At 39.4% G+C, this 19,157-nt stretch overlaps 1 protein-coding gene across 2 annotated transcripts in view; it reads right to left on the bottom strand.

The window, feature by feature from the left end:
• Positions 1–828: 828 nt before the first annotated feature.
• The window catches only part of pde2a (phosphodiesterase 2A), a 111,860-nt gene continuing 93,531 nt past the window's right edge, over positions 829–19,157 (bottom strand). For both annotated transcript variants that reach the window (XM_073481618.1, XM_073481625.1), the window contains 18 exons: positions 17,124–17,235; positions 16,966–17,005; positions 16,387–16,450; positions 16,094–16,175; positions 15,337–15,511; positions 13,421–13,533; positions 11,244–11,321; positions 11,012–11,134; positions 10,834–10,904; positions 10,161–10,283; positions 9,968–10,055; positions 9,392–9,439; positions 8,760–8,834; positions 8,574–8,673; positions 7,446–7,558; positions 5,769–5,807; positions 5,448–5,554; positions 829–4,226 (listed from right to left, as the gene is read on the bottom strand). In XM_073481618.1, the coding sequence (XP_073337719.1) occupies positions 3,992–4,226; positions 5,448–5,554; positions 5,769–5,807; positions 7,446–7,558; positions 8,574–8,673; positions 8,760–8,834; positions 9,392–9,439; positions 9,968–10,055; positions 10,161–10,283; positions 10,834–10,904; positions 11,012–11,134; positions 11,244–11,321; positions 13,421–13,533; positions 15,337–15,511; positions 16,094–16,175; positions 16,387–16,450; positions 16,966–17,005; positions 17,124–17,235 (1,786 nt within the window). In that variant the 3' untranslated portion in view covers positions 829–3,991. The remainder of the gene's footprint in view (positions 4,227–5,447; positions 5,555–5,768; positions 5,808–7,445; positions 7,559–8,573; positions 8,674–8,759; positions 8,835–9,391; positions 9,440–9,967; positions 10,056–10,160; positions 10,284–10,833; positions 10,905–11,011; positions 11,135–11,243; positions 11,322–13,420; positions 13,534–15,336; positions 15,512–16,093; positions 16,176–16,386; positions 16,451–16,965; positions 17,006–17,123; positions 17,236–19,157) is intronic.

The raw sequence follows: 19,157 nt of genomic DNA, 5'->3' as shown, positions 1-19,157 counted from the left end.
CTCCCGCTAGTGCCACAAAAGGCTTTACACTTCTTTCTTCACATATGCAGTAGTAGGCTACTCCACGAGACTTGTGAATACACCTAAATGTGTAACATTTGAGGAGTCACCCTTTAAGGGGATGTACATGTAAGCCATCCTGCTTTATGTGTTTGACTGTTTTTATTGATGCGATACGCACTTGCATAACTTGCAAAGTCTTGTCTATACGTGTATGTGCCTCTTTACAAATTCATAAGCAATTTTTCTTTCACACTGAATTTATACTTTCTCCTACAAACTGGAATACCTTCAGTTGGGGTAATTTGATTAAATCCAGATGTGTCAGGTAATGAGCATCATTTTACGCATCATATAAATTGATGAGCTGATAATAGGATCCTTGTTACAATCTTAATGATGCACATTCCTAAATACAGTCTTACTTGATTTAATTAATTAATTTAATTGATTTAATTTAAATCAGTCTGTCTGTTTCAGAACCTCTTCCTGCATGAGCCTCATCCTAACAGACTCTACAACAAAGTTATAGTAATATTACTTTAACTACATGCAGAATGTAGAGAGATTGCTGATTGCTGGTGGGAGGAGTCAGTCATGAGCCACAGTGGATCTTTGCCCCCCAGGGCCCCCCAGCATGTTAATCTGACCATTCTTATACAGTATCAGCATGTGGGATAGGTCAACAGGATCAACAGAGATGCCACTGTGATGACAAAATCTGTGTCGCCTGATGTCACCTGATCATTTTTCCGGAATCTGAGCACACATGGTATGGTGAATATGCAGTATATGGCATGCTGTACTTTTTGGAGACAGTAAACAAGAAGCCTTTCATCAGATTTATTCCAAGAAAGAAAAAAAAAATCAAAACTTCATCCATTTGTCTTGTCAAAAATGTCCTTGTTCATTACATCTGAAGGAGAACAAGACCACCAGCACTCAGAACTCAACAAAACAAATAATTAACAGATGACTGGATTTAGTCCTTAGTATTAGCATCATGTATACATTTCAGATTAGTTTGGATTCTCATGTGTGGTAGAATATCATGTGTATATCCTAAATACACATATACTGTTCTTTCGTCTCCTCTGTCTTGAAGTCTAAAAGTTTGGGGTTGTTCAAAAATGGCATAAAAAAAAGAGAACAGGATGCAATCACTTTAAATACATTACAGAATTGAAATACTTCCCATTGTAGTAATGACAGACAATCAAGTAACATTTTCTTTTTGATATTTACAGCAATTATATTCTTGCCACTTTTAACAATCATGTCACAAGTGATCATTACAATGAAATTACATACAGGTTTGAGTCCTGCTGTTCTGTGATGACGGGAGATAAATTGGGTTCATACTTCCTGTAATTTCAGATCTCAACTTGACTCCAACATTAGAGAACAAAAAGTAATTGTAGGTTTGCCTGTTTGCCAGGAAGTAGATTGTTTTTTGCTTGGCACATTTAGCCCTGACTCTCTAAAACAAACATAAAGGGACAGATACACACTCAGTATAGAAAACTGTCCTAGGTCTGGACTCTCAAAAGCATTTTCGGGTTATAACTTTCACAGGTATTTGATTTTTCTTTTTTTTTAATGGAAACATCATGATCCAACACTTAAATGCCTTTGGGAACTCAGAACTAAAGTAATAATTTAACAAGAGGCATAGGTATTTACATAGGAATCTATGCAACGTCACAGAGGCAGACACTTCATATTGCACATGAAAAAGGCAGGTACGTATGAAACAGTGGTTTTATAATAATAACAGAAACCCACGTGTGAGAGAAAGAGCTTGAGAAAGAGAGAGAGGCTCTTCTACAAACACTTCTGTATGCCCTTTTAAGAAATTTAGAGTAAAAAAATATTGAAGCAGACCAAGGCAGATCAAACGATTTCATCCAATCACGCTAATGCATATCCCAAAGTAGGTATACCACATACATCAAACCACTCTGCTAACCAATTAACCCTCCTCCCTAAAGCGCCCTCGTGAGACCCCTTTCAAAGAAAAATTATATATTTTAGCAATATTTTTGCTTTCATCTATCTTCACAAGCATTATCAGGGCTTTATAAATGAATATCACGTTAATTTTTTTAGGAGATCGCTTGAGGTTTGCATCATCGCTATCAGGATCAGCTTTGTAAGGGCCGGTTATACCAAACATTTCTCTCTTGATCTTAAAACAAACTACCTCCGCTCCTTTCTCTCTCATTCTCTCTCTCTTTTCCTCTCTCATCTACACACCCACCCGTCCATCCATCCACTCACTCTCACTCCTCCACACGCAGCCTACGTACAGTACAGTGTTGTCCATTACAGAAGCTTCTCTTCGTGTAACTATTCTGTGGTTTTCTCCGCAGCATTTCCGATGTCGAACATTGAAGATAAAACTTAATATGTATTGTAACACAAAAACCCCATGGCCCCCAAAATATTTTTTTCTTTTCACATGAGGCACAATCTGACAACTTGACTCTAATCTTCTAAACGTTTCCTTTGGGATGCAGCAATAGTGAACTGTTGAGTCTTTTCTATGACGGCTACATCTCTAGTTCCTTCTTTAAAACATTATTTGAGAACATACAAATGCTGTTTTGTCTGCCTAATATCCACTGGTGGTTGTATACATAACTTAAAATAGAAAGAAGTGAAATGACATGAGATCTGAGGTCTCCACACAGGTATTTCACAAATATACATCTTCTGAGCATCATTCAGTCAACACGCTGATACTCAAACTATGTCTATAACAAATATACAACATACATACTAAACAGACTCTTTATTTCAATTTTCATATATTAAAAGCTCTAAGAAAGGCAGCAAAGATGCGCAATAAGGCAGATCCATATGACACACTCAATGACACACTCTGTATAACACGCTCTACTCTGGCACATTAACACTAACAGATGAGATGGATCTTTTAAAGGGCTTCAGTTGATCTCTATCTAGAGTGTTTCATGAGGAAATCAGTGAACTAAAATGTGAAAGGAAGTGAGAAATGTGCAAGGGAGTAGGAGAAATAAAACAAGGTCGTGAGTGGCATTTGTTTGTGGTGTAGATACAGTGACAGGGTGTGTGTTTTTATTGATGAATGCATGGAGTGGGGTGTCATGGCCAGGGATCTGTGACTCTGTCACTGATCAGTGATTGTCAAATTTTCCCTTAAACACCCCCCAAAAAAATGAGGGAAAGTGAATGAATACAGATGACGGTTATTGTAGAGTAAATGAGCTAAATCTCCCCTGTACAAATTCATGGATGTAATGAGTTAATTGAATATACAAAAATCTGTTCTGATGGTATAAAATTGTACTGCATTAATTTCTTAGCCATGGAGAAATCGATGATGACGAAGATAAAAGGAATAATACATGAGGTGTCCATACAGCATGCATTCATAAGCATCAGGTGAGGGACTATGGCAGCTGCTTGTGAACATAGCTGAGCCATTTAAATCAATAGAAGCTATTATGAAACATTTTACAGAAAGTATAGCACTTTATCTCACTGTTACATGTTGACGTTTTCCATAACAATGAATTGTTTTTTTTTCTCTGTCGTGTGTCTAAACAGTATGTGCATGTACATATGTGTGTCAGCGCGTGTGTGTTTTTACAATCGTAAATCAGGATCAGTACTGTATGAATGAACTCGTGACTCGTGGTAAAAACTTATTTTTCCAGTACAGCTGCTGAAAAAGATGAAGTCACCACCTTCTGCTTTCCTGAACTGGAGACACAAGCAACACGTAGCATCTAATCACTGAACCGGCTCAGGTGGATCCGCTCGTTTCAAATCACTTGTCTGATTCGATTAGTTTCAAAAACTTTGTCCTGTCCATTCTGCATGGCCTGCTAAGCATCTAAGTGATTGACAGCAGAGAGATCCCTCCCTCTCAGGTCGCTAAAAAGGTATCCTCAGCCTCTTATTGGACCACAGAAAACTTCATGAAACCGTCGGCCGCCCGCTGGTGTCACTGACCCCTCCCTCCCTCTGCATCTTCAAGGCAACCATTGAGGCAGTGGTCGTCGCTCCCGAAAGCACCCTGGGACTGCAGCAGCTCGTACTCCTGGTCCAGGAAGTCTAGGCTGTTGTTGCTAGGCAACCCACGGATGGTGAACTTGTGGGACACTTTGGTCCACTGCTCCCGATTTGCTGCCACTCTCTCGTACAGCTCAGTGGCCCCAGGAAACAGTTCAGACAGCAGCCTAAAAGGACAGAGGACAGTGGTTGCATGTGAGCTGACATACAATTGTTTGTTAATGTGATACTTCATGAAGCGAGGCTTATTTTTGAATACTTTAAAGATCTTCATCGTCCCAGTCTGACAATTTGGCCAATTTTTTAATTTCTTTTTGAAAATGATCATTTAATTTCATTTGCTTTTTGTCTTCATTTGATTTACTCTCATGGCTAGCATATCTTATTTTCAACTGTGCTATATATTGTACTTTTATCACAATATTTCATTTTGTAAACCTGTTATTTTTTGGCCACTTTGGGGAAGTGCAACAAGTAGCAAATGCAACACTGACATCATGTCAAATTATAAAGTTGACACGGTGTTATCAACATGTTAACAGTTACTTGTTTACACAGTATTTACAAGTATCCAAAAGTCATACTAGTTTAAAAATATTACTTTGGTAAAAGTCAACCATACAAATAGTACTTGAGTAAAGTCTTAAAGTACCTGATATTAAATGTACTTTAATATCAAAAGTGATTTTTCTGTCAATAAATGTACTGTACAAAAGTTACAGTAAATTATACATATATTTACATGTATGTTATATACTACATACTATGGGCCGATCTGATATTCAGAATTTGTCTGATCAGTGTTTTTTACTTTGCCGATAAAATACATTAATTAAAAAATTCGCGACTTTGCCTCTGATGCAGCATGTTATCTGCAAAGTAACTAGTAACTTAAGTTATCAAATATATGTAGTTGAGGAAAAAGTGCAATATTTGTCTCCAAAATGTAGTGGACTGCAAGTATAAAGTAGCAGAAAAAGGAAAATCTCAAGCAAATAAAAGTACCTCAAAATTGTATCACCGCCTGCAAACATTGAGAAACATTATAATCCATTTGGAGTCATTTGAATTCTGGCCAAGTCCAATATTCACTCTCATTTAGCTCTGTTTTGGTCTCCACCAACTCCTGATGTAAATATCTGGCTGCTAAACACTCCACTGGGTAACCAAACAGTTGTTAACTGTGCCTGTTTGCTATTTGATGCTGGTTGCAGGGAGTTTATTAGAGTTTTTTGTTGTTGAAAACAGCAGTCTGCAGCTGCCAAAAATACTGATAATGACAGCAGTGAGGACGAACTAAAATGATAAAGACTAAAACAATGACCTGAAGATACTGAAATGCTTGAAGTTGATAAGAGTAGGGAGGATGTCAAGTTTTTTGTACGCACTTGTAAATGGGCATGGCGATATGTTCCATGAAGCTTATCTGTAGTTCTGGGATGTACGCTTTCTCTCTGTCCATCATCTCACTGGGCCTGTTCCCCATGGCTTTTTCCTGCACACACACACACACACACACACACACACACACACACACACACACACACACACACACACACACACACACACACACACACACACACACACACACACATTACAGACAGACATGAGTAACAAGCTCGCTATTGTGTAAAATAATGACACGCACTTCAGCCACTTGCTAAATGATTTCACATGCCATTTAACAGCCAGCATACAGTGACACATACCAGATCCCCTTGAGAGAAGAACTCTTTATAAATCAGCTCCTGTGGACACATAGAGGCAGACATCTGTTATGTTCATATGGCTTCAAACTCACAGTGACAGTAATTAAGTTACACTTTCTGTAATGTCACACAACAAAGCAGTCGAAAAATAAGATAAGACATCTTTCTTGGGGACAAATCAAAGGTCATTTTAGAAGTTTGGATTTTAAAAAAGTAAACTGCAAGCCACTATGTAATACCATACAGTACTAGTCCATGGTGTATCACAGTCTGCATTTTTAGCTTTGGAAGAGACTTTCTCATATTTGAAAATATTACTGTAATTGGACTCTGTTGAGTCATGCCAAGGCTGTAATCTAACATAACATGCCATCCCCCTTTATTACATTTCAAAATTTGGTGTGATTGCTGTTTTTTTTTTTCATTAATCCCCATCCTGGCCTGTGAGAAAAACATGTACCAGCTGAGGCCAATACAAGCCAGAGCCTGAATTAAACAAAAATGTGTGTTCAGTTTTGGGAGAAAGGATTAGAGTGCATTTACTGTAGGTGTTAGATGTTTGGAGATTTAGGGTGTAGGATTTAGGACAAGGGTCAGGGGTTTGGTGTTGGAAAGGGGCCAGGCCAAGATTAAATGTAATCCTAAAATGGAGTGCATTTCCACAGAATAAAAATGCATATAGACTTAAAGACTGTTTTCAACTGAATAGCTAAGCATCTCATAATCTTTATTGTCCCAGAAATGGGTCACTTTTACTGTATATTCACTGGGAATGGGAAATCTTCAGGAATGCGCTGCTGAAAACAGGAGCTCCAGCTACTGCATGTCAACTAGCAGAGACAAGCTGTCTGAAACTGTGTCGTTACTTCAACTACTACACTTCTGCAACTTCTCCCCTTATTACTAAATGTTAATGTCAATAATTTTTCACATCACAAGGGTATTTGGACTGACATTGAGACACATTTACATGTATGAAAATACTGCAGTGTATTCGTTAAAGGGTGCAGCACAACCCCCATACGAGGCTGTTCAAAGCAGTGTGACCTAAATATCTGTGTGCTGATTCATGTACTGTTATGTAATTGCTGTCACGGTTATTTCCCAACTTAAAGGTCCCATATCATATATATTTTAAATTGGGTGTCTACAAGAAAATGTTTAAATGCTTAAATGTTCAAAAAACTTTTTTTTCTCATACTTTTCATGGCTACAGTACCTTTATTCGAGCCTCTAAACACACTAAAACCCAACATCTCTACATCGTATGACTTCTGATGAAAAAATGCCTCCAGAAAATGAAAGACCACACTTCAGAGAGAGTAAGTTAACCACTTTTTTCTTTTTTTATCGACACATTGTTTGTTCCTTGAATTTGTGTAGGAAAGGCTGTTTGTGCTGCTGTTCCAGGTGTAAGTGCAGTGTAATCAGTGGAAATCAGTCGGACCTTCCCCGTTTGTTAACAATATTATCCGCCCTGTCAGTCTTTTGGGGGAAAAATCAGTGGTTAACCTACTCTCTGAAGGGCCTTGTCAGAGGTATGCACTCTACTGAGTGCCATTCTAGTTCCTGCTGTGGTGAGAAATGGATGTATTTGTGTAATCGTACATTAAAAACTAAACACATGTAAGCTAAGTTTGCGGTAAGTATTGACATTGGCATAGAATGTGAACTGACGGCAATCTTGCGTGTTGTTTTCCAGCCCTTGGTTTGGTCTGACAGGTCACACGATGTCATCAACAGGCACAGCAGCATGGAGCGGTGGGTTTGGCTTTTAGGATTGTATCCGTCTGAAACACACACACACGCACACACACACACACACACACACACACACACACACACACACACACACACACACACACACACACACACACACACACACAAATATGACTATCTCAGCTGCATGCACACATTTGTGTTTGCATTAAATTAGATGACAGCTTTGTGAAGATCTGAGAAAATCTACTGGTAAGACTCACAGATCAGACTGAAACATTAAACTGATTAATATTTTGTATTGATAGATGCTGATGATCAGAAGTTGCGGCAGTGTGCTAGGTAAGAAAGAGTTTGGTAAGAAAAAGTTATGTTTCAATTCAATAACATTGGTTAAACTATTTTCGTACGTGATTGACAAATCACACAGTCTGCACATTACTCAACTCAATAGGAAGCTATTAATGTCCTTGAATTGCTTTAACAGCACAAAATTGATTCCACCGAGGAGACGTCCACTCAGGATAACTTATAATTGGTTGCATTCAGGCATAACAAACCGTTGGCCAGGAGGTCACAGCCAATTACATTACATAAGAGTGAAGTACACAGCTGTCTTGTCAAATGGGTATACTGTATAGTCCAATGAAAGTAGAGGAAAACTAAGAATGTCAGTGATCAATACTGCAAGTTTGACCTCAGATGTCTGTAAAATAAGTCATGTTAAGAAAATCTACAGTCTTTTGTGTGGTGAATAAATGGAGCTATACTGCAAAGGAAATGGTTTCATGATTTCACAGTCTGTATATTTGATAGTGATTAGGCAAACATGGAAATAAACTACACAGTGATTCATCACATGATCATAAAAATGACAAATTTCATTTTCAATTCTCCAAATGTCTTCATGAGGCATGTTTTCGCCTGTGAAATCAGCCTGTTCTGATTCAAGTAAAATTGAAATAATAGTCTGCTGTCACTGCTCTGGACCAAACATCTGAACTAAGCCTCCCTTTGCTGTTCAAGGCTGTGAGTATGGTGTAAAAGCAGAGACGTGGCTGTGCATGCTGAACAGCTGAGACGTACCGTCAGCCATCTTCTGCAGGTCCTTGAAAATGCGAAGATGGTGAGCCAGGTCGGTAGCCAGAATTATGTCTCTTATCAAATCCAGCACGCGCTGGTAGTCCTAAAAAACATCAACAATAAATTTAGCTTGCACATACTGTACAGTAAGATGTTTGTAATGTGTGAATGTCAGATTTGTTATCCTACCTTCCTGGAGAACTTCTCAAAGATGTTGCAGCCAAAAGTGTTCAGAATGGCGATGGCCTGGGCAAAGTGATGTCTCTGTCATGGCCAAAAAAGCAAGATGGACACATGAATGAGTGCATTTTCAAAATGCTGCTTCTGAAGGAATGTTGAGTCATATTGCAATGCAACAAGCAAAGACACTTTACATGCCTCCCACTGCCTCATCACTGAAACTAAGGAATTATGTGTGTTGGTTTTGGCCACTAGGTGTCATACAAGCACAAAACAGCGACAATTAGTAGCTCACACACACTGAAGCTCATCCAACAAACGATTATAAGAAAATTCTACGGGGTGCAAGCTTAACACACTACACAATTATAGTTAGTGGTAGTGTGGCCTTTTATTTTCTGCCCCCTCTTTTAACAAATATAAATGGGAAGGACACATAATTAGAAACACCTCCCAACATAATAACGCTCATAAATTAACATGTAACTGAAAACTGCTGTACTGAATTGCAATAGATTGTGAAGTGTACACTGAGTGTACATGCAGTAAATATTTATATAGGCCCAAATCCCTCATGCTGTCTGAACCATTGTCAGCTCTCCCACGTCCCTGTGATGTGATGTAACTGGTTGTGAGTTTACCTCCATCACAGATCCCTCTGAGCTGTAGAGAGCAGCCAGCACAGATTGCTGAAAATAGAAGCAGACAGTCGAATGAAACACAATCCATTTAGTGTACACATTGTATTGATTCAAAGGAAACAACATCCTTTGATAAAGCACACTTTCTTCTCTGTGACTGTTCGTGTCAGCTTGAATATGAATCCTCAGACAGAGGAAACACAAAAGAAGCTGACCTTTGTTGCATAATGACAGTCGCTGTGTGTGTGTGTGTCATTTAGGTGCTGCAGGGTTACGCTTGATTAGAGCGCAGCAGAGCAACATGCTTTTAATCACAATGACATCTAGTGTCTCACTGGGGGAAATTCACAGATACAACAGCAGACTCTGATTCAACTATGACACACCCAGAACTCTGCTCTTATTGACGCTCCATCATGAGCATCTACAAGACACTTTTTTTTTAATCTACATTTTTTAAAGTGCAGGTGCAGTGCTACGTGTTCGGGAGGTTTAATGTGTTTATTTTTTTCCTCCTTTGTATCATTTCTGATGCTTCACTGTGAGCCCCTCTAATACTGCAGAATAGTTTCTCACTGAGGCGACTTGGAAAGAGTTGTTGGTGCCACGGTGGTCCAGGTCATGGCACATACAGGAGACAAAGAGAGCAAGAATCTCTATATCCCTAAAAAGAGAAGAAAGAGGAGAGTTCAGAATCAAAACAGCAACCTCTTGGCTAGTTCATTTAATTTATTAAAGCACTGGGGAGCAGTGTGCAATATGTACTTACTCGAGGTAGTTGGACAGCCCTAGGTTTTTGTAGAGCAGGTAGCAGAAGTGTGAGACAGAGAAGGCGTGCATCCAGTTGTGGTAGGGAGGGTCCCTGTAGCCTTTCTTCACCATGAGACAGAACCTGACACCAAAACAACAGTTCAGTTATCATCCACACAACAGTACGCAACTGGTGACACATGTAGCATATTTAACTGAGTGATGTATCTGACCTGTGGATCAGGCTTGGTCTCGTTCTACTCTTTATTTTAATTAAAAGTAAAGCCAGAAATCGTCCACCCCAACTCAACAATCCTGATTTAGACTTAAAACATGTATTCCAATAATTTTCTGCTCTACTGATCAAGTTTGATTAAAATATTGCCAGTTTTGTTGCTGGAGAGCTGCTTACATTGCTTTTTCCAAAGTGTTTGGATTTGGGTCGTATAGTCGACTGATAGGGTCACTGAAACATTTGTATAATTCATTGGCATCATACATTTCTGCAAACCATGGATACGTGGTTTGCATGTATATGAGCTGACTTCCTTGTCACAAGGAGAGGGAGGAAAAATCGACACAATACCAGAAGCTACAGATAGATGAATTAATGCGGACTCCGTAAATGAACTGTAGGACACAGTCACACACAGGCTCTTATATTTGGTACACAAATGATGGAGTTGTCAAACCTGGCCAGAGTGTTCAGGTCAATCTTGTACGTGTTGATGAAACCCATGTCTTCAAACATGCTGAGGACGCACTGCAGACACACACAACAGGATCGGTTACATCACTTATGCTCTCCATCTCTAATCTCTCTCTGCTGTCTCTCATTGTCATTTTTCCCTCTCAACCTCTGGTCCTTACCAAAGGCGTGGTGTCATCCGGCAGGGAGCGAGGCGTGTACGTGAACTCGGCATAGCAAGGGTGGATCTCCATCACCGGTTCGATTCCCGTAACCAGCAGCTTCGTCACCTCTTCCTCTGAAACCTGCAACGTACACATACTGAATCATATGGAGTAAATAATATAGATAGTGTCAGTAAACACAATGTGTCTGTGTGCCAGGAGTGAGTGAGATGAACAAATATGATTTTACCTTCATATGGTACATCATCATCTCATTGGCCAGGTGGGACCTGAACTGAGCTTCGTGGACTTTCTTGTAGAGCAGAGACTAAACAAACAAACAACAAATCAACAGTTTTTATTTATTACTATTACCCCTCTATTATCTCTCTGTTAGAGTCTTGTCCACTGCCCCCGCCCTTCTCCTCCTCCACACCCAATCACCTGCAACAGTTTTAACTTCTGAATGACCAAGTCTGAATGAGTCACTCTGGTGTCTTGTACTGCTATCAACCAAAAGTTTTGAACAAAAGAAGCCTCTTGGATGAGAGGTGAAACATCTTCAGGAAACTGAAACAAGTCCAGTTGACTACGATACAGAACTTAGAATTACCAGGACCTGGATGACTGAGAACCTTCATCAACAATTTACAATATACTTAAAACAATGTACACTTTTTAGAAGTACACTAAAATACCACTTGATGTATTGTTGAATCAGTATATTTGTTTTAATACAGTAAAGTGAAATTCAGTACATCTATTTTGGGCCTAAGTACACTTTATGTACAAATATACCTTAAATCAACCACAGAAGTAAAAGTATACTTGTAATAAGGTTTCTATACCAAAAATATATTGTAGACAAAAAAGTCTACTTTTTCACAAAGGTTACAAAGATAATTGGGACACAATTTGTATTTGATCTTTGGCATCCAGCACCCCATTTACACCAGGCGTTAAAATGCACAGCATAACATTGACACCGATATTTATTGTGACTAACATTAAATTGGCCTGTGGGGTGTTGTTGAAAGAGACATGCCTCTAATTACCAATTATAAATAGCGATTTCTGATTTCCAATACCACAAGAGAGCGGGACTGCATTAAAAATAACAGGTAATATCAGGTGGAAATTGGTAGAAATAGCTTGATTTTACAGTAAAGTCAAATGTTTTGTGACAATATAAATCAAGCTGAATGCTGCTTACATTTTGGTACACAAGGGAAATGCTTTTTACAAGCCGTAGCAAACAGTGCACCATGATACAGCGAGCTATGATAAATAACGCATTTAATCACGTTTAAATGATTAATGAGCTGCGCCGAAAGGCAATTATTTTTCCAATCAAATGTCTTTATAGTTTGTCAATAAACTATCGATTACCGGCAGTCATTGAAAGGTCAGACGCCACAAGAGCCACTTAATATGAAGGTGAATCGGAAGTGATGAATAAAACATCGTCACAGCTGTACTTTGAGTCTCTGTATCAGCTGGAAGAGTCTTTCTTTCTTTCGTTCTTTTGATTATTAGCTATTTATTTTTCATTTTTAAAACTTCATCTTATTTCACACAATGATAAAAAAAACTGTCTTAGTAGGGGCTCATAAGCAACACACCCATGAAAAGCTTTAACACAAAAACTATTTTGTACATATTGTCCCCATCACCATCTTCATCTTTGTCTCCGTGAGCTGCACACACTAGCTCAGCTGAAAGTGTGTTAATGGCTCTGCAGCAGTCATACAATTCCTATGAACTGCACCATAAAAGCCACTCAGCTCCATCACAAATTCAATCTCTTTAAATTTCCCTCGAGATTTTGCTAGGCTCTGCCTCGACTGAGCATTTTGCTCCTACTGAACTGATCCCATTTTGCCAGCCGGGATCGATCTCTCTGACAACACTAACAACACTGATTTAAGAGACTCCTAATGATGGATATACTGTATATGCTGTTTTTCTAAATGTTCTTTTAGTCCTCTTTATGCAGTCAAGTCAAATTAATGACCATAACACTTCATTAAACCTGCAGAGATTACTTTATTACACATAACATTTATTTTTTAAAACTATGCGGAGCTAATGACCTGGGATTGTTTACCTGTGTTTATGAAGATGAATGTGTAGCTTCAGAAATGCTGCATTTATTCCCTTTTAATGTTTCATACTTTGTCACTGCTGCTACCAGAGATAATAAGATGAAGTGAGGCTGTCTGCTGCTGTAAGGTGAGACTGTTAAGTCATTAATTAATTTGTAACTGATGATGTTTGCCTCACAAATGTGTGGTAACAGCATTTATAATCAAGTATACAAGAAGCAATGTAATCGTCCCTGACCAGACGTCTGTGGTTATTCAACATGAAAACAGAACATTTAAAGGCTGCAGAGAATCAGTTCTTTCACTGGTGGAAGAGACTTACGTGGGCGATGCTGATGCCACAATAGATGGAGAAAGCCGTGGCCAGGTCCTCATCGAAGCGGTTGAACCAAGGCCCGTTCATTTTATTCACCAACTCAGCCACCCCGATCACCTCTAGTAGGACGAGGGTGTAAAGAAAGAGTGAACAAGACAGAAGTAAAGAAAAGGAAGGTGAGACATTGAGGGAGGCAACGCAGAGGTGGATGGAGGGAGAGGGAAAGTTCATGAAGAAAAATGGAGAAGGCAAGATGAGAGTCAAGGGCGAGAAAATGAGTCACAGAATGCAGCAGTCAGAGGTGCAGCTGACTCTAATAAGTCTGCTAACTTTCATTAATTTCAAACTGGAGCTGAACCTAATTGCACAAAAAAGGGGTCTTGAATTGTAATCTGAGCTTCAGTCAGACAAATCACACAGCATCTAAAGTTTCTCTGCTTGGATACAGCAAGAGGTGAAGAGCACCATCAACATCTGAGTATTTTGTAAATCCTAAGTATGGAACATGCTGAAGACGGCTGCTTCTCCAAAGTGCACTTTATGCACTTTAACATTTAGGAGTAAAGGATTTGATGGAAGAACTCTTTGTGCTATTCTGAGAGAGCACATGTGTATAAATGTAGCTTGGTTTTTTGAAAGGAGGAGGGAAGAAGAGCAGCTTTGCACTGTAAGAGGACAATAGAGGAGCAGCTACTAGAAGCGTATTAAAGCTAAATCTGGGAGAAGAAGTCAATAATGGCCATTATTACATTATCAGTAGCCCTGTTATTCTATTTTTAGTGTGTTAATAGCCTCTTCACAGATAACAGATGTCACCACATTGTGTTAAAATGGTAGAAAAAAGCTTTGATGAGCTTTTAGTTTTTACGTTCTCAGCTGCTGAAACAGAGTAGCTGAATTTGTAATTTCTTCAAACCAAAAAATAATTGAATGGTAGGTTGTGATAGGAATGTTAATGGCTTCATTTGAATTTTTCCTCTTTTATTTATTTCATTGTTTGTATTTTTTGACGTTTATCGTTTATTATCTTGTGTGACTTCTCCAATTTGTTTTATTGTTCATATTTGCTTGTTAGTCACCTGCAAATCACTTTAAAGGGGCTCTATGTAAATTGTAGCCAGATACATGTATAATTCACATTTTTATTGGTGATATGTGAGAGGATTGGAACGTGATTTGATAAATGAGACCTCCCCCGTCTCTCTCAGTTGCCTGTACAAGCCTGTGGACGTTTTGTTTCAGTTGTTTAATGCTGCTGGACTGTGGATTTCTTTGTGAAGGACTCAGGTCGGATTTTCTGCAGTCCAAAGGATGTGACTTTATGCACGTTCCAGTGCCTCGTCTTAGTGCCTCTCTCCACTCTGCTAAGAGGGAGCAACAGTAGCTAATGTTAACTTAGAAATGGAGTCTGCTAACATGAACTGATGATGGGCTCCCAGCACAACACAGAAGTTCAACAGAGCTCCTTTACTGGAGATATGTTATCACTATTGCCAAGTGTCTGGCAATAAATAAAGTACAAATGTGTTCAGGGATTACATCTGTTAGTTCAGCGCAACTTTACTTTAAATAAGTCATTTATACGGACAAAAGTTTAGCACTTCTTTTGTTCCTTTTTTTTATTTTCATTAATATGAGCAGAAGTGCAGCCAGGTGTCTGGCAAGAAAAAGTACAAATGTATTTCATTTGTTAGATCAGTGCATCGTGTAATAAGTTATTTAGCAGTGAGGAAACATACTGCACCAACTGTTAAAAATCATCTGAAAATTGTGTTTGCATTTTTGTATTATTCCATTAATAATAGAAATAAAACACACAAATTTACCAAAAAAAAAATACCAGCAGTGGCCTCCAGCTAATCTGAGTTTGAGACCCCTGCTCTAATCTGTATGAAAAGTGCTTTACAAATAAAGTTTGCTACCGTTGTTCTCGTCTTTGATGGGGAAGCAGAGGATGTTGCGGGTCCTGAAGCCGGTGCTGTCATCCACACCGCGGTAGAAGAGAGGGTGGGAGTAGGCATCCTTAATGTTCAAGATCTGACCGGTAGTCGCCACGTGACCCGCAATACCCTGATCGGCTGGAATACGAAACTCCTTCTGCACTCACACACACACACACACACACACACACACACACACACACACACACACACACACACACACACACACACACACACACACACACACACACACACATTTGCTTATTATTTCTGCTTTTAATTGGTTGTTGACAGCAAAGTCAGACAGGAAACAAGTGGAGAGAGCGTAACGAATGACATCCAACCACGGTCTTCAACCAGGGAGTCTGGATGGGAAACTTTCTGGCATGTCATTCCCTGTTTCTCTCCCCAATCATTTCCTGTCTGTCTCTACTGTCAACTCTTTAACAATGGCAAGAAATTGTCCCCGAAAAGGTCACAGGAAAGACACAAGATATAACGTTATGTTGTGGAAAGCAATTAGCACATACAGATTAAAGGTGAGATATGTAGAGTTTTAGTTGAAACCATTTAAAAATGATAACTAGCCAACAGCAGCTACAGTTAACAACAGTTAGTGGTAACTCTGGTGATATGTTGCCCCCCTTTTTGTTTGGAGTATGATTAGACAGCTGGGCCAATTCTTTCATATGTCACCTTTAAATGTGTGCAGATTTGATCAAATGTTTGTGCGTTGTACCTCCTCATCGCTGACCACGCCACCATCGAACACCTTCGCCACCAACTCATGACTGACTCGATCCAGCAGGAACACTGAACAGCTGGAGAGACAGAATGAAAAAGAGAGAGCTTTATCTCATTTCATCTCAGGTCATTTTGTAACTTTAATTAAATGCGGCAAGTCAGTTAAGAGCAAATTGCCAAGATAGCCTTTTCAAATGGAGATAAAGACATTCACATTGTACACACACACTCTTTTTTTACACACACACACACACACACATCCCTTTGAAGATGAATCAGAGGGCTTACATCTCTGCATCACTGAGGTTCCTGGCCTCCACTATAATTTCCTGTAACAGCACTGACACATCATCTGAAAGAATTAGACAGAGAGAGGGAGAGAACGAGAGCGTGAGAGAGGAAATAAAGGGAAAACAGAGGAAATTGAAGAAATACGGCAGAGCTCGGATAGACAGAAACAGAGGTTACGCAGTGAGCACCGGCGGATCAGCTGCACACGCTGATAAGAGCTTTTGTAATCAGTGGTACAGTGAGAGGCAATTTGTTCTACCAGTGGATCAATTTTTTGTCCCCGCAATCATGATGAATCATCAATGACTTTATTGTACTGTTGGTGCTTACTGTTAGATAAGAATCTAAATGCCTCAGTGTAATTATAGGACAGTGAGGTGGAGCCATCATTTTTAATGCCCTTTTGATTTTATGGTTATGATCCTGGGTGTAATCACCTTTAAGTTCGGTAATATCTCATTCAATTACACGCGCCATTTGTTTCACTTGGTGATCACTTAAATATTGGCCATTAACCTGAATTGTCCTACAATGTTCTTTCTTCACGGAGGAAGACTGACAAAAAAAAAAACTTACCCAAGTGTGTGAAGAGATTCTTGGCCACTTGTAAGAGCGCCTGTGACGGGAAACAGAGTGCAAGAAAAGCTCTTTAAAAGGCAGCTTCATGTATATTTATGCATGCATGCAGTGTGTGTATGTGTGTATGTGTGTGTGTCTGTGCGTTGGTTCAGTACCTGGCACTCCACTTTGAGTTTCTGTTCTTTTTGGAAGGCCAAAGTTGAAGTGAGGACCGTTGAAGTGTAGCAGAAACAGTGCTGGATGGCATGCTCATCTGCCTCTGTGTGTCTGCAGTGACGGACACAAACGCACACACACAATTCATTTTTAGGACACATCAATAGATAGTAATAGTCACAAGAAGTAATATTACAATAATATATAAACAATATCATGAATTGAGCAATTTTGCATTAGTAATTTTACTTTCTACCAGTTTTGCTGCAAATACTTGTGTATTCTTTTACTTAAGTAAGTAAAAGACCTCAGTACTTCTTCCCCCACTGCATTTAATAAATCAAATAATGAATGAACTAATGAAAAAATATTCAGTAGATGAGCTGATGCTGAAAAAAACCCTTAGTTTCAGCCCCAAAAGAAAAGCAAAATGCACAGTTATTAACTAAAAACAAAAGAATCACGTATAACTGAGTAGAAATAATTAGTCTAATGTGTCTAAATGACTCTGAAACAGAATTATACTCTGGTGTCCTGCAGGTGGTGAATGTGACTGAATGTCGCTCTCCTTTAAGATGTAATGATGTGAGAACTTGACAGCATTAAGCAGCTAAATGAAGACTGATGAATGAAAAGATCTGCAGTGACCACATTAATTGCCTGCAGTTGCCGCTCTTTGCCTACAGAGGGCAGTGGCACATTACTGTGCTGATGCCGAGGAGCACAGTGTAGCTCCAGGGGTTTTTTTCGCCTTGATCTCAGACTCCCAGGTGTCTTAGCAGAGAAGTTAGGGATTTGAACTGAGCTTGGAAAAGGCCTGGGAAACTCAGTTGGAGGGCGATTAAGTTCACTCTCTCACAAGAGGTACAAATACGTTATGAGTGACATTCAGGAGAGTCACACAAAGCAACAGTCTGTCAGGCTTGGAGAGTAATTTTCTTTGGTAGCAGCACAGTTGTTTGCAGTCAGGATAGAAAATAGTCCCCATTTCTGCAGCTAGAATGAAAACCAGCAGGAGTCTATCTCCAAAGACCAGAAGTCTGATACACACAGAAAGCACACAACACTTTCCACAAAGAAATGTAAAATAAATGGAGAATGTGTGATGCTACCATGGGGTTGGCTGCAGAAAAAAATCCTACTCCCAACTAATAACCTTACTAACATTGCTGCCAACTTAATTTTCAACACTAAACCTCATCATGTGTTGGCCCTTGTGCTCCTAAACATCATGAGATCATCATGTTTTTGTCACACACATTATCTTCAGTGCATATCTGCCTCTCACAATGTCATACTGTTAATTCTCTCTGTGCCTTAAAAAACAAGATTAAGATTCATTTGTATGCAGCATTCTTATCGGCTGGCAACAAAACTGAGTTAAAGACGTGTTACTGGTGTCATAATATGTTTTCATGCACCTATGTCCTACAGTTAGAGGCTGAATTACACCTTTAGGAGGGCCAGGCACAGAGATGTTCGCAAAGACCTCTGCATATGAATATGCAATCTATATGATGAGGGGATGTATCTTAGAGATATACGTTTCTACTGAAATCTGGATGACTGATCTTGGAGGAAAGGATGGATTTATCCCATTTTATGCACAGTTCCGATCATAATCCTGCTGCTGTTACTATGTTAATGAGATGCCGGCTCTGTCATCAGTGCCACTGGCAGAGGGGGAAATTATAGGACATGATCTGTCTTAGTCTTCAGAGAGCATGAGAGAGAGAGAGAGAGAGAGAGAGAGGGAGGGAGGGAGAGAGAGAGGACTGCATGTGAGCACATGCATAAGTGTGTGTAATAGAGTGCAAAAAGAGATTAAATACATTAATCTCTCAGCACTATAACATTAATAGAGGCATATGGTTGCTTGAGAATCACATGTTGATAAATAGATAGACAGTTTATGAGCTGCAGTTTCCCCGGTAAACACACTGACCTCTTTGGCCTCTTTCCCAGTCCTCTGCTGCCTCTCTCAGGGTTACTCATCCCCTGAAGAGGTTGTTGGGGTGTTTACTGGGGACACT

Source organism: Pagrus major, chromosome 2, assembly GCF_040436345.1.
Source record: "Pagrus major chromosome 2, Pma_NU_1.0".
NCBI lineage: Eukaryota > Metazoa > Chordata > Actinopteri > Spariformes > Sparidae > Pagrus > Pagrus major.
The sequence above is the reverse complement of the archived record's forward strand: the minus strand, read 5'-3'. Positions and strand labels throughout refer to the sequence as shown.